The sequence below is a fragment of the Pan troglodytes genome, chromosome 13, assembly GCF_028858775.2.
Source record: "Pan troglodytes isolate AG18354 chromosome 13, NHGRI_mPanTro3-v2.0_pri, whole genome shotgun sequence".
In the NCBI taxonomy this organism is placed as follows: Eukaryota; Metazoa; Chordata; class Mammalia; order Primates; family Hominidae; genus Pan; species Pan troglodytes.
The window spans coordinates 74155001-74168001 of record NC_072411.2 but is presented as its reverse complement, the minus strand read 5'-3'; the positions used below and the strand labels follow the sequence as shown (position 1 = coordinate 74168001).

Here is a 13001-nt window from a genome sequence, read left to right as displayed (position 1 = left end):
AACAAACCTTGTTGCAGTCTTCTCATATCTCAATGTGAGTGCTGCTGAAAGTGCAGAGTGAACATCTCAGCGGTCTGAGCTTTTGTTCCTGGAGGGGGCAGGGGCGGTGGGGAAAGGAGGAGGGAGTAATTTACTCCATCAGCATTTGCAGCTCTCAGGACCTGGACACTAAAATGTGGCAGCTTTTCACCATCTAAGGGGAATGGGTTTCTCTCGCCCTTGGAAGCTCACCCACCTGTGGCCTGCCTATGGGGCCTGTGCGCTGGGATCCACAGTTAGGCCACCGGATCAGTGTGCCTCAGAGCCTGGGCGACCCCTCGCCCCATACAGGGCGCCCTCCTGGGTCAAGGGCCCCAACTCTCACTCTCTTTGCTTTAACCATTGAACAGACAATAAAGGGAAATGGACCTGACTAGAGTCTGTTAGATCTGGAAGGCAAAAGGCGAAATTGGGTCTGATAGCACCAGAAGCCCAGCGCCGCGGAAAGGCCACGGCTGGGAGCGTCGAGTAACCGATGATTTCGGTTCAAGCCCCTGGGGTTTACTTACATCCCAGCAGGGAACAAAGATAACTTGGGGCGGAATCCCAGCGGGAACAAAACATCAGGTCCTCAAGCTTGGCTTCACGTGCCAAGCCAGGGGGCACCCGCCTCCCGCCCTCTCCGCAGAGGCTCGAGTCTGTTCAGGAATCTTCCCGGGGCTACCGTCTGCGCAGCCGGGCGGGCCTCCTCCTCTCCCAGGGGAACCCCCCTTCCAGGACTCTCTTTGGGGAGAGAGGGGCGCTGTCGCCCTCAGGACGGCCAATGCCCCTTCCAATCTGTTCCGCGGAGCTGGCAGCACCAGGCCCGGGAGAAGTAAGTGTGGTGCCGCCTTCTCTCGCGTCCCCTGGCCGGAAACAGCCCAGAGCGACAGCGGCCTTGCCTCCATGGCCCAGATCTGAGTTCGAGGTCGGACTCTGCTGCGCGTCGGTAACCATGTGATTGGCTCTAGGCCTTGGTTTCCTCAATGTGGGTGATATTGTACCCACCCTACAGGGCGATTCCCAGGAGTCAGTGAGATGCCTGAGGTAAAGGGCTTGGCAGAACGCTGGGCGCTCAGTAAATACACGCGGGCAATCGTTCTCTGCACTAGACTGCACGCTGCTGGAGGACAGTGCCTGGAGACAGGTGGAAGAGGAATGGCTGACTGAGACTCTCAAGCTCGGGAGCCAGGAGGGAGTGTGGAGCCAAAGATGCGGGCCGGGAGCGGTGGCTCACGCCTGTAATCCCAGCCCCAGCACTTTTGGAGGCCGAGGTTGCAGGATCGCTTGAGCCCAGGAGTTTGGGACCAGCTTGAGCAACATAGTAAGACCCCATCTCTACAAAATAAAAAAATTATCTGGGCATGGTGGCATATGCTTGTGGTCCCAGCTACTCCGGAGGCTGAGGAAGGAGGATCCCTTGAGCCCAGGAATTCGAGGCTGCAGTGAGTTGTGATCGCGCCAGTGCACTCCAACCTGAGTGAGAGAGTGAAGCTCTGACTCTTAAAAAAATAACAGTAGGCCTGGCGCGGTGGCTGAGGCCTGTAATCTCAGCACTTTGGGAGGCCAAGGCAGGAGGATCATCTGAGGTCGGGAGTTCGAGACCAGCCTGACCAATATGAAGAAACCTCATCTCTACTAAAAATACCAAAAAAAAAAAAAAAATAGCAGGGCGTGGTGGCACATGCCTGTAATTCCAGCTACTCGGGAGACTGAGGCAGGAGAATCGCCTCAGTTGCGGAGGGTGCGGTGAGCTGAGATCGCGCCATTGCACTCCAGCCTGAGCAACAAGAGCAAAACACCGTCTCAAAATAATAATAATAATAATAATAATTTTTAAAATGGTAGAAACCCGAGACAACCTCTGAGCTGGGAAGCCGTGGCAGCAGAGACCAGAGGACCCACCCATTCCCTGCACAGGCCGAGTTTTAGCTCCCCAAGAGTGATCCCATTGTGTCCTCTCGCCAGGTCCATGCAGGAAAAGAAAAAATGTGAAATCCCAGGACGCAGATCCCTAGTCAGGGGTCGCGTCTGCCTGCCGGCCCAAGGGGCTGCGGAGAGCTGATGGCTCCCGGAGTCCCTCGAGGCTGCCTTAGGGGTCGAAGGGAAAATCAGGTTGAGGAGACCAGCAATGCGAAAGGACCCAGCCAGAGTTGTCCCAAGAAGCTGCAATTAGCCAATGAAGTAAGAACAAAAGCACTGCCGGTTTGGTCGCAAAGGCTGAGCTGGGAGGTTCTCATAACCAAATCCTCCCTCTTCCAACGTCTTTGAGTTTTAGGACAAACCCCAAAGGGATTCGAAAGCGCAGGTTCCTAGAGCTACTACTTCGGGGACGAAAACACAAAGGTACCGAAACTGACATTGCCTCTTGGACCAGCGGCCCGGAAACTCCCGTCTCCGGGACCCTCGACGAGACTGTGAGGAGTAGGAGCAGCAGCGCATGCAGCCCTCCCATCCCCCGAGTGAGGAAGGAGAGTGAAAATGGGCCCGGCCCTGCCACGCACTGAGGGCACCCGGGCGCCCACCCCAGCTCCCTGCCGACAGGAGGCATCCTCTCCCCAGTAATACCCAACTGGGCTGGCTTTCTATGCAGCGGAGGACGCCCAATAGCCCGGCAGAGCAAAGCGCCCGGCTAGGCGAAGGCTGGAATCCTGCCCCAGGCTAGCGGTGGGGCAAGGGTCTGAGAGCAAAGCGCAGACCTGTCCTCTCCAGCTCGCTGTCTTCTGGAGACCTGGAGCTGTTCAACTAAGGCTTACCATAAATACCCTTGTGATTTGTGCTATGGCAACAGAGAAAGGCGGCTGCCTGGCAAGGGGGGAGGGGCACCCAACTCAAAAGAAGTCGTTTCCGTTCTCGAGCCTCAGTGTCCATCTATACAATGAGAATGATGATTCCATCCCTGCCTGGCGCAGGGGTTGGCGTTAGGCTCCTACGAGGGGAGACGTCGCAGCGCGGCGTCAGCCTGGGACAAGCGATCCAAAGCAGAAGAAAGTCTCGGCGATGGGAGTCGAACACGCAAGCACAGAGCAGAAACTTCAGGCTCCCCTTATTTACCCCCACCGTTCTCTATGTTCCTGCGGAGCAAAAGAACGCCGAAGTCAGAGAAATCCGAAAACGGAGAAGGGGAAAGAAAGTGCCCTGGGGCAGAAGAGGTAGCTGGCCGCCCTCAAGCACCAGTGTTCTCCCAAACTCGTTTTAAGCCTCCCCTTCACTCCTCTCAGATCACTAAGGAGATGGGCGTCACTCTGACTGTAGACAAAACTGTCAATTCCCTATGCCACTGCTTCCCTGACTTCAGACCAAAGTAAGCAAATCGTTTGGACATTGTGGTGCAGTAATCAGATAATTTGGCTAAACCCAGACTTGTGTTCAAATTATCAGAACTGATACCTCAAGTCTCTACTTGATTCTCCAAATGCAGTTGTGGGTTCTGTCTCCCTTTCCCCCTCCCTCACACTCTTCCCGCTTGCTCATTGCCTCTGGTCTCTTCTTTGCCCCCTCTTTCCCCCATGTACACAATCCTTTGTTTTCCAGATAAAGTGGGGCTCCAGTCATTTCCTTCCAGAAAGAAACCATTTTCCAGATCCCGGCTGATCTAGACTTTGGGCTGCTAATTAATGGAAGTTACTGAATAAATAAAATACAACAAATTTGCCATCATGAAAAAGCCTGGAGAACATATTTAGGGTGGGAACAAAGAACAGAGAGAAGAAGACATGGTGGTTGGATTTTTTTTTTTTTTTTTTGAGACAGAGTCTCGCTGTGTCACCCAGGCTGCAGTGCAATGGCATGATCTTGGCTCACTGCAACCTCTGCCTCCCCAGCTCAAGCGAATCTCCTGCCTCGGCCTCCCAAGTAGCTTGGATTACAGGCTCCCACCAGCAAACCCGGCTAATTTTTGTATTTTTAATAGAGATGGGGTTTCATTATGTTGGCCAGGCTGGTCTCGAACTCCTGACCTCAGGTGATTTGCCCGCCTTGGCCTCCCAAAGTGCTGGGATTACAGGTGTGAGCCACCGTGCCCAGCAGGTGGTTGGATTTTTAAAATTGTCTTTTTCAGGGAATTTTTTTTTTCTACATTAGATCAAAGCAGCCACCACTGTGGTGACAGAAAGAGTTGGAATTTGAAGTCAAAACACCAAAAGGCGGGCAGATCACGAGGTCAGGAATTCGAGACCAGCCTGACCAACATGGTGAAACCCCATCTCTACTAAAAATACGAAAATTAGCCGGGGGTGGTGGCGCGCGCCTGTAATCCCAGCTACTTATGAGGCTGAGGCAGGAGAATCGCTTGAACCCAGGAGGTGGAGGTTGCAGTGAGCCAAGATGGCGCCACTGCACTCCAGCCTGGGTGACAGAGTGAGACTCCGTCTCAAAAAAACAAAAACAAACAAAAAAACACCAAAAGGCAATCATGTTTCAATATCAAGAGGTTGGTTTTGCAGCTGAGGCCCACAAAGTAGGCAGAGAGCCGCATAAAGCAATGCAGGTGGGTGGAGGTGAGCTCCACCTCCAACGTTTCTCATAAGCTGGCGCTTTCCATCTAGGGGCCTTCCTTAACCAAAAAAAAAAAGCTGGGAACTAAATCCAGGTAGACTTAAAGGCGCGTTACCTATCTCAATATTTCTCTGTGTGAATGCTGGAGTTTTAATTACACACTTGCTTTTTCTGGGGAAGAAGACCAAAGATCATATTTTTGAAGGTATCAACTTGTTTTCCATCAGACAGTTGTTTTAACAAGTTCTTTCAGCGACATGTTATGTCTTTAGGAAAGGGTGCTTCAGATGGTGCGCACTAGCACAATTTTGTGGCTTTTAATTACTATTTTGTTCTTTTGGGGGGTTTCAGAGGCTGGCGCCTGGGCGTGATTAGACCGTCTACCCCGCCCCCCGCAACCTCGCACACTGCCCACCAGGTGGCGCCACAAAGCAAGCGCTGCCGCAGAAACTTCGGACTTGGGAGTCCAGCAAGTCGTGCAGTCCATCACCGTCGGGCCAAGGTTTCCAACTACAAGGTTATAGAGACAGAGGAAGTCACCATTTCCGATTTTTTAAAAAACAGAAGGAAAAGAAAAAAATTGCAATGATAGGGTAGAACAGGGTCCTAAAATGCAAAACTGTAAAACAGGATTAAATTCAACAAACCAGATAAAACTTTTTATATTTGTTGTAAATTTACAGAGAAGTGATAAATCTAGTATCTACTTGATAAATCTATAATCTCACCTATTATCCTATTTCCTTTTTCGCAAGAGCATCGAATTTTCAAGGACAACTGGTGAACCTTTCCACCCGAAGGAGGAAGTCCTCGGGATGGCTTTCAGGGTGTCATTTACTTATCAAACGTATAGAATTACTCAGAGTCTCGCGTGTCGGGAAAGTACCAGGGAAAGTGGTTTCAAATATACTATTAGCAATAATACCTTTAAGTTTATGTAGCTTCTCTTTCAAGCAACAAGGAAGACCCGTTTCAATATTATATAATTAATTGTCCTAATATCCCTGCGGATTGGTTAGGAAGCGAACATTACACGTGGTTTGTGGATAATTAAATCAATTGATTATGTCAAGTGCCGAGTGGCTAACAAGAATAAATGCCAGACACTTCGAGGAAAAGTGGAGATAGAGCTGGCTGGACTCTGGGCACCGATGTACTTTAATGTGTTTGAAAACTGACCTCGGACATGAAAGTACGAATCACTGGAACTGGCACTTGCTCACAGAATGGGAGAGGGGACTCCACTTCTTCCTCTGAGGCAAAACGCCAGTCTGTCTCCACGCCTTCTGTCTTCCTGCTGCGGGCCACCCTGACTCCTCGCTACCTCGACCCCTCGCCTCGCTGCTCACATTCGGCGGCAGTCTGTTTGCACCTGGGGCCGCTGCAGCCGCAGCCGCAGCCACAGCGCCCACCATGTGACGCCCGCCCCCTGGCCGGGCGTTCCCGGAGCTCCGCGGCCGTTTGCTTCTGATTGGCTGTTGCTAGGTGACGTCGCCAGCGCTCACGTGACGAGTGTTAAATGCCCACACTGCAGGAGCCCGCCTGGCAGACAATCGTAAAGCCGCTCGGGGCCGCTCACCTGCTCCCGCCTCCCAGAGTCCCGACCCGGCCCAGCCACCCCTGCCCCCTCCATTGCCCGCCCCCCGCCAGAGCCCGCGCTCGCGCTGGGCAAGGAGCCGAGCGGGCCCAGAGGCCGAAAGAGGATGCGACCAGAGGCAGCTGTCCCGAGCAGCGCACGGTGATCGCCTCCCCCGGAGGAGGAGGCGCCTAGACGGTTGCCTCCTTTCTTGTTTCCCCACCACCACCCCCGTAATTACATTGGCTGCTGGAGGGGACCGGGAGAGACAGAGGAGGCGCCTGGCTTCCCCCGCACGCACGCCACCTCTGCTCTTTCCCGTCTCGGGCCAGGATGACTGGAGTCTTTGACAGTCTAGTGGCTGATATGCACTCGACCCAGATCGCCGCCTCCAGCACGTACCACCAGCACCAGCAGCCCCCGAGCGGCGGCGGCGCCGGCCCGGGTGGCAACAACAGCAGCAGCAGCAGCCTCCACAAGCCCCAGGAGTCGCCCACCCTTCCGGTGTCCACCGCCACCGACAGCAGCTACTACACCAACCAGCAGCACCCGGCGGGCGGCGGCGGCGGCGGGGGCTCGCCCTACGCGCACATGGGTTCCTACCAGTACCAAGCCAGCGGCCTCAACAACGTCCCTTACTCCGCCAAGAGCAGCTATGACCTGGGCTACACCGCCGCCTACACCTCCTACGCTCCCTATGGAACCAGTTCGTCCCCAGCCAACAACGAGCCTGGTATGCACAACGCTGGAGTCAAGAGTGCCGAGTCGGTCTAGTTAATGGGATGGATGGGTAAACGTGTTTGGGGCGGGGGGCCGTCGAAAGCCCTGGATTTTCACGCTGCCTGCTCACCGCCCGCTTGTGCCCTTTACCCTCCCCAGCCTCCAATCTGCCGCAGGTCGCCGGTTACGTCCCTCTCTCCGTTGGTGGGACCTGGTGGCCTCAAGAGCCAAGTGGGCGTGCTCTGCCTGCCTCATAAGGGCATCTCCTTGCCACCAGCTTCTTTCTCTTCGGTGTGCACTTGTCTCCCCCTTCCCTGGAGGGTACAGCTCCCGGGGTCGGTGGCGGCTCCGATCGCACGCTGCGAAGTTGCGCCTGCCCGTGGCGCCACAGTTCAGGGCACCCACCTCCTTGCTCAAGCCAAGTCCCCCCCGCCGGGCCCTCTAGGAGGGCGGGAACTCCAGGACCCCTGGGTTGCGCTGTTCTTACGATTCTTTATCGTTGCAGAGAAGGAGGACCTTGAGCCTGAAATCCGGATAGTGAACGGGAAGCCAAAGAAAGTCCGGAAACCCCGCACCATCTACTCCAGTTTCCAGCTGGCGGCTCTTCAGCGGCGTTTCCAAAAGACTCAATACTTGGCCTTGCCGGAGCGAGCCGAGCTGGCGGCCTCTCTGGGCCTCACCCAGACTCAGGTGGGGCTCGCGCCCTGCAGGGACGAGGAGAGCGCGGGCCTGAGATGGCTGGGAAGCAGGCGGGTTTAGGACAATGCTTTTTAAAGTTCATTTTAAGTACTTTTAAGGATTTCCAGGCCTGCGCCTCGAGCGGCCCTAAGTAAGCTTCTAGGCCCAAAGCTGGAAACCCCCAAGGGGCCGCCGTGGGAGGGAAGGAAAGGGACCGGGTGGACAGAAATCCCGTACCTCTCGCTACTGATTAAGCGGGTGAAATAACTGGCCCTCCTCACCCTCCCGCTGTCACCATCATCACAGTGCACGTACACCAGCAGTCCTGGCCTTTTGGCAATTACCTCCCCAGGGAGCAGGAACCGGCAGAGCCTCGAAGGCCGCCGCCCGTGATCCTCTTATCTCCCCAGGGCGCTCGCTGCCCACCGCTAGCCAGCGGTTTTTCTCTGCTTTCTTTTTTCTCCTCTTCGAACCCCTACTGCCCCAAGACTAGGTTCCTCCACTAATGCTCAGGTCTTTTTCCTCAAAGGTCAAAATCTGGTTCCAGAACCGCCGGTCCAAGTTCAAGAAGATGTGGAAAAGTGGTGAGATCCCCTCTGAGCAGCACCCTGGGGCCAGCGCTTCTCCACCTTGTGCTTCGCCGCCAGTCTCAGCGCCGGCCTCCTGGGACTTTGGTGCGCCGCAGCGGATGGCGGGCGGCGGTGGTCCGGGCAGTGGCGGCAGCGGCGCCGGCAGCTCGGGCTCCAGCCCGAGCAGCGCGGCCTCGGCTTTTCTGGGCAACTACCCCTGGTACCACCAGACCTCGGGATCCGCCTCACACCTGCAGGCCACCGCGCCGCTGCTGCACCCCACTCAGACCCCGCAGCCGCATCACCACCACCACCATCACGGCGGCGGGGGCGCCCCGGTGAGCGCGGGGACGATTTTCTAACCCCAGGGAGAACTCTCCAGAGACTGAGAGCAGAGACCACCTATCCTCATTGCTTACCCCGAGCCGGGGTTCCCTCCTCCCGGCCCGCTGCCGCCACCCACCTCTCCTGCAGGCTGCGACCTGCAGTGGCCCGTCTCAGGCCCTGCTCACTCCCGGGGCCACCAAACGGGCCCTTCTCTCGGGGGAACCGGACAGCAGCTTGGCAAAGGCCTCCCTAAAAGGCCGCATTTCTGACCTGAGCCCCGGGTCTCGGCCGTTTCGAGCCCCGCCTCGGACTTGCCTTCCCTCCCCTCCGGGTGAGCCTGTCTGGCGCCTTCCTCGCCCCGGGCTGAGAGCTGGGTCCCGGGAGATGGAAGCCTCCCAGGCGCGCGAGGCTTCCCGGGCGCTCTGAGGCTTCTTTCTCCTCGCCCGCTCCCCCGGGCTCAGCTCGGACGCTGCAGTTATTGACCTCCCGGTCCCGCCTGCCCGCCCTCCCCCACGTGGCCCCTTGACCCGGGCGGCCCCGCCGCTTCTTTCCTTCCTGCAGTTCCCAGCCCTCGGAGCCCCCATCCCTTATCTTACCCCACCGCGCTCCCCCAGGAGCGCTCCCTCAGCTCTCTCCTCATCCATCACCAGTGGAGTTTTTTTATTTTTTATTTTTTTAAAAGTTTAGGTGCCTTTGCGGATGACCTCATTTTGACGTTGAAAAAATGATTTTTTAATATGTGAACACTGCAAAAATGTGTTTAAATTATCTTTTTTAAAACCTATTCAGGATTATTAGCCTGGACTTGGACACAGAGTTTGTAAATAAAGGTGTCTGTGCAGATTTTCCCACTGATTTATTTGTATAAAAATACTCATCTTTTCAGACTTTTTTGTAAACCCCCAGTTGTGAAAACTGCAGTTTAGCAGTGACCTCAGCAACCCCTCCTTTTTATTTTTTCCTTTAAAAACATTTCAGTTAAATTAAGCTACTGATTTGGATTTGTTTTATCGTATCCTAAAGTCTTTGTTGTTGAAATGAAAGGTATTTTGGGGTTATTTATTATGAAAACAACATGCTCTTAATGTTGATTTTACAATATGAAGAGATTATTTAAATAAATTATTGTTTTCATTGGATGTGTGCGCTTTTTTCTTGGTGCCAGGGTCCGGTCAGTCACGTGCTCAGAGCTCAAGCCGCTGCCCAGGCCGGGAAGCCAGCCGGCCGAGAGCTACGTTTACATCTTTCCGAGGCTGCGACACCGCGAGGTGCGGCAAGGAGAGGACAGGCGCGCTGGGCGTGGGGCCGCACCGGGGGTTTCACGCCCCGCCCCCTCCCGAGTCCCCGCGAGGGGTTCTCAGGCCGGCGGCGGGGTGACTCACTCAGCGCGGAGCGGCTCCAGCCTCCGCCTGCCCTGCCCCTCCGGCGCCGGCGCCACTGCCCCCGCGCCCGCCTAGATGGCCAGGCTCGGCATCCCAGCCGCCGCGGGGGACCTCCTGTCAGGGACCTGAGCTCTGCAGCAGCCTGAGGGTCGGACCCCTACTTTGAACCTTCCCCTCCGTTTGTCCCACGGCACTTCGGGACTGAACTGAGAGCTCTGTGAGTCACCCTCGGGAGGCATGGTTGGCTGCTCTGGAATGCAAGCCGACCCCAACGACACGGGGCCGTGCTCGAGCGCGCGCAAACACACAATCACACACTGAGCACACTGTCACAGGCCCATCTATACTAGCACACACTCACCCATACTGATACACACTCTCACAGTCACACTCATGTTCAAATATTCTCAGGCGCACACACAAAGACACACACTCGAACACCGTCACATCACACACTCATACTCCATCACACTCTTACACACAACACTGACACACGAAGTCATGCACACTCGCATTCACACCCTTACACACTGATAGACAAACTCACATATGCACACTCATGTATACATACTCACAGACTTATATACACTGGTATGAGAGTGGCATCTTTCCACTTCATACTCTTGGTGGGGGGGATGTCCACACACCACTGGGCTCTGCTTTCTACCTTGGGCCCCACACAACCAGCTTACAACTTTGGAGGTGACCCTGCTTTCTGGCATTCCCTACAAAGGCCAGGGGTTGGTGGTTAATGAAGGTCCCTGAAAGTGCTAGGGCCTTTCCCTGAAAGTGCTAGGGCCCGCAGTTGGAAGCTTCCTGGCTTCAATCACTGACTGTGTGACCTTGGGGAACCCATTTAACCACCCTGTGTTACAGTTTGCAGATCTGTAAGATAGGAGAAATATTAACAGCTATAGCTTGCAGTTGTGAGCATTTAATGAGGCAACAGTGTAACAGTGCCTGGCACATGGTAACAACTCACTAAATTATATCTATTTAATATTTAGTATTACTGTTTTTTCACTACCCCCAGAGAGGGGTATGAAACCCACAGTTACCCAGAGGCTTTCCAACTTCACCTTGTGTGGAAGAGCAGCATCCTGGGGCTGGGAGAGCCCCTTCCTACCTGGGGTTTGAACCTCAGCCATGCCCTCTGAAGGGACTCTCCCCTACTGCAGAGGGGCTGGGTGCCAGCCACAGAGCCTCGCCTGCCAGGTCCAGGCTTCGTCTCCTCTAGGATGAGGCCATCTGTGCTGTGTGTCTTCAACTTATCTGCCAAAACCAGACACGGGGCGGAGGTGACTTTCTGGGCTCAGTGGCATCATCCTGAGGAGAATCATGACTTTTCTAAGCAGATTGCTTTGGGGCCTTCTCTGAGTCTGGTTTACAACCATGCGGTCCAGAGAGTTGCAGCTTTGGAAAAAGCCGGGAGGCTACACGATCCAGTGTCCCATTGCATTTTTGCATTGTTTTCCCAGGCTAGGGAGGCCTGGGTTGAAGCCCATTGACCTATGATCCTGGGTTTCCCTAAGCAACCGCTGCCTGGCAGACCCCCATTCCTGTCCACCACTCGCACCCCAGCTCCAAATTCTGTGGGGGTTTTTTTTTAGTGCCACTAACTGGTGCCAGCCTTCCTCCTGAGGGTGACTGTGCCCTCCCCTCCTTTGCACGCACTCCCCTCCCTCCTCCCGAAACCAGCGGGGAGAGACGGGCAGTAAATTGGCTGGTGTCGAGGATCTGCAGCAGACAAGATGATTAAGAGGCCTACGCTGGAGAGCCCGGGGCAGGGAATGTCAGCCCAAGTTGGAATCACGCAACAGGCCTTGGCATGAGCCAAGCCTGGGAGTCGGGAGGGCGGGAGCTCCCAGCTCCGGGGTGGGCTGAGGCCCCACAGACTCGCCGGAGTCACCTTACCCGGCACCCAGTGACGACAGGGTCGGGCCGGGCCACGGTGCGCCTTTCCGCAGGGAGCCTGCGAAGCCGAGAGCAGGAGGGTGAAGGGGCCAGAGGAAGGGGGTGTTTCCGCAGACCACGAGAAGGGCAAAGAGAAGGGGTTGCAAGGACGCGCCCAGGTCCCAGAAATGAGGGGGCGGAAAGGGGGAGGGGTAGGCAGGGGAGGAAACAAAGCCTGGCTCCTGGAGGCGGGGGCCGGCTCCAGCCCCGCCGGGGGCGACGCGCTGGCAAGCCTTTCTCACAGTCTCCCGGCCCGCCCGGAGACGCAGAGTCCTGTGATCAGCCCGCCGCCGCGCAGACACGCTCCCCCCGTGCTCTACTGAGCTCCCCAAAGCGCGAATGAAAAATGGAAATGGGAAGCAGCGATCTCGGCTCTCTACGCTGGGAAACTAGCAGTGCTCAGAACACACATAAATCTCCATTGTAATCTCCTTCCAATTGCTCGCGTGAAATATCAGGCCAGAGACAGGATATGACAAGCGCTGGGAAGCAGGGGGAGGGAAGCTGAAGACTGAGGGGTGCACGGCCCTCTCCGCTCCACCCTCTGGCAGGGCTCTCCCAACTCAGGCAGAACGCGGGCACTGAGCTCCAGGGCCAACTGCCTGCCGCCGAGGTACTCCCGCGCCCCCTCGCGCCTTCAATCCCCTTCTCCCCCCAACCCCGGTGCACGCACTGCCCACAGCCACCTCGCCCCAGCACGGCGCTCCGCTGGGCGCAGACCCCCCTCCGGCTGCGAGGAATTCCCGCCGCCGGCCCCGAGACTCCGGGATGGGAAGGGCAGAAAAGAGAGAGAATGGATCCCAGGCCTCACCAGCCCTGCTGCAATGTGGGACCGTTTAGGAAGCTTCCCCTAGGCCTTCTTTCAGGATCACTTGTGAAAATTGTGAATATCCGCCCTGTGTAACGATCCCAGACTGATGGAGCGAATTTGGGAGAAATACCGGTTTGGTGGAGGCGGAGAGAGCGGGGGAAGACTGGAACTTTGTTTACAAACAGTTCAGTGGTAGAAGACAAGGGGCAGAAGAGGCGGGTGCAAAGAGAAGCTCTGAAGTGGTCCCCTCCGCCCAAGAGAACAATGTCCGGGAGCAAGAAGCCCCGTCCCCTCTCAAAAAGTCGTTCTTACTGGCAGTAAAACTCGAGTGCAACTCCCCCACTCCTGGCGTCCCCCGAACTCGCTCAAAAGTCACAAGCCCGCTCCTTTCCCTCCATGGAACAGCGACCACCAGTGGCTTTAACCTGTTTAGGGTCGGAGACTCCTTTGAGAATTAAGCTACAGATCCT

General features: G+C 55.8%; 1 protein-coding gene and 1 long non-coding RNA gene across 2 annotated transcripts in view; one reads left to right on the top strand and one right to left on the bottom strand.

The window, feature by feature from the left end:
- Positions 1–5957, bottom strand: part of LOC107973828 (uncharacterized) — a 257209-nt gene extending 251252 nt beyond the window's left edge. Inside the window, exons 1-4 of the long non-coding RNA XR_008546817.2 lie at positions 5695–5957; positions 4931–5025; positions 2775–3092; positions 8–88 (exon numbers count right to left, since the gene is read on the bottom strand). This is a non-coding gene — a long non-coding RNA (uncharacterized LOC107973828). The remainder of the gene's footprint in view (positions 1–7; positions 89–2774; positions 3093–4930; positions 5026–5694) is intronic.
- Positions 5958–6025: 68 nt separating this feature from the next.
- On the top strand, positions 6026–9524 carry DLX2 (distal-less homeobox 2). Its single transcript, XM_016950040.3, has 3 exons — positions 6026–6824; positions 7317–7501; positions 8019–9524. Exons 1-3 carry the CDS (start codon positions 6425–6427, stop codon positions 8418–8420), a joined length of 987 nt encoding a protein of 328 aa, XP_016805529.1. The 5' UTR covers positions 6026–6424; the 3' UTR covers positions 8421–9524.
- Positions 9525–13001: the final 3477 nt, after the last annotated feature.

Coding starts and splice junctions, on each gene's coding strand:
- DLX2 (XM_016950040.3), top strand. CDS start 6,425: ATGACTGGAGTCTTTGACAGTCTAGTGGCTGATATGCACTCGACCCAG. Junction 6,825..7,316: donor CCCAGCCAACAACGAGCCTG/GTATGCACAACG, acceptor TTATCGTTGCAG/AGAAGGAGGACCTTGAGCCT. Junction 7,502..8,018: donor TGGGCCTCACCCAGACTCAG/GTGGGGCTCGCG, acceptor TTTTCCTCAAAG/GTCAAAATCTGGTTCCAGAA.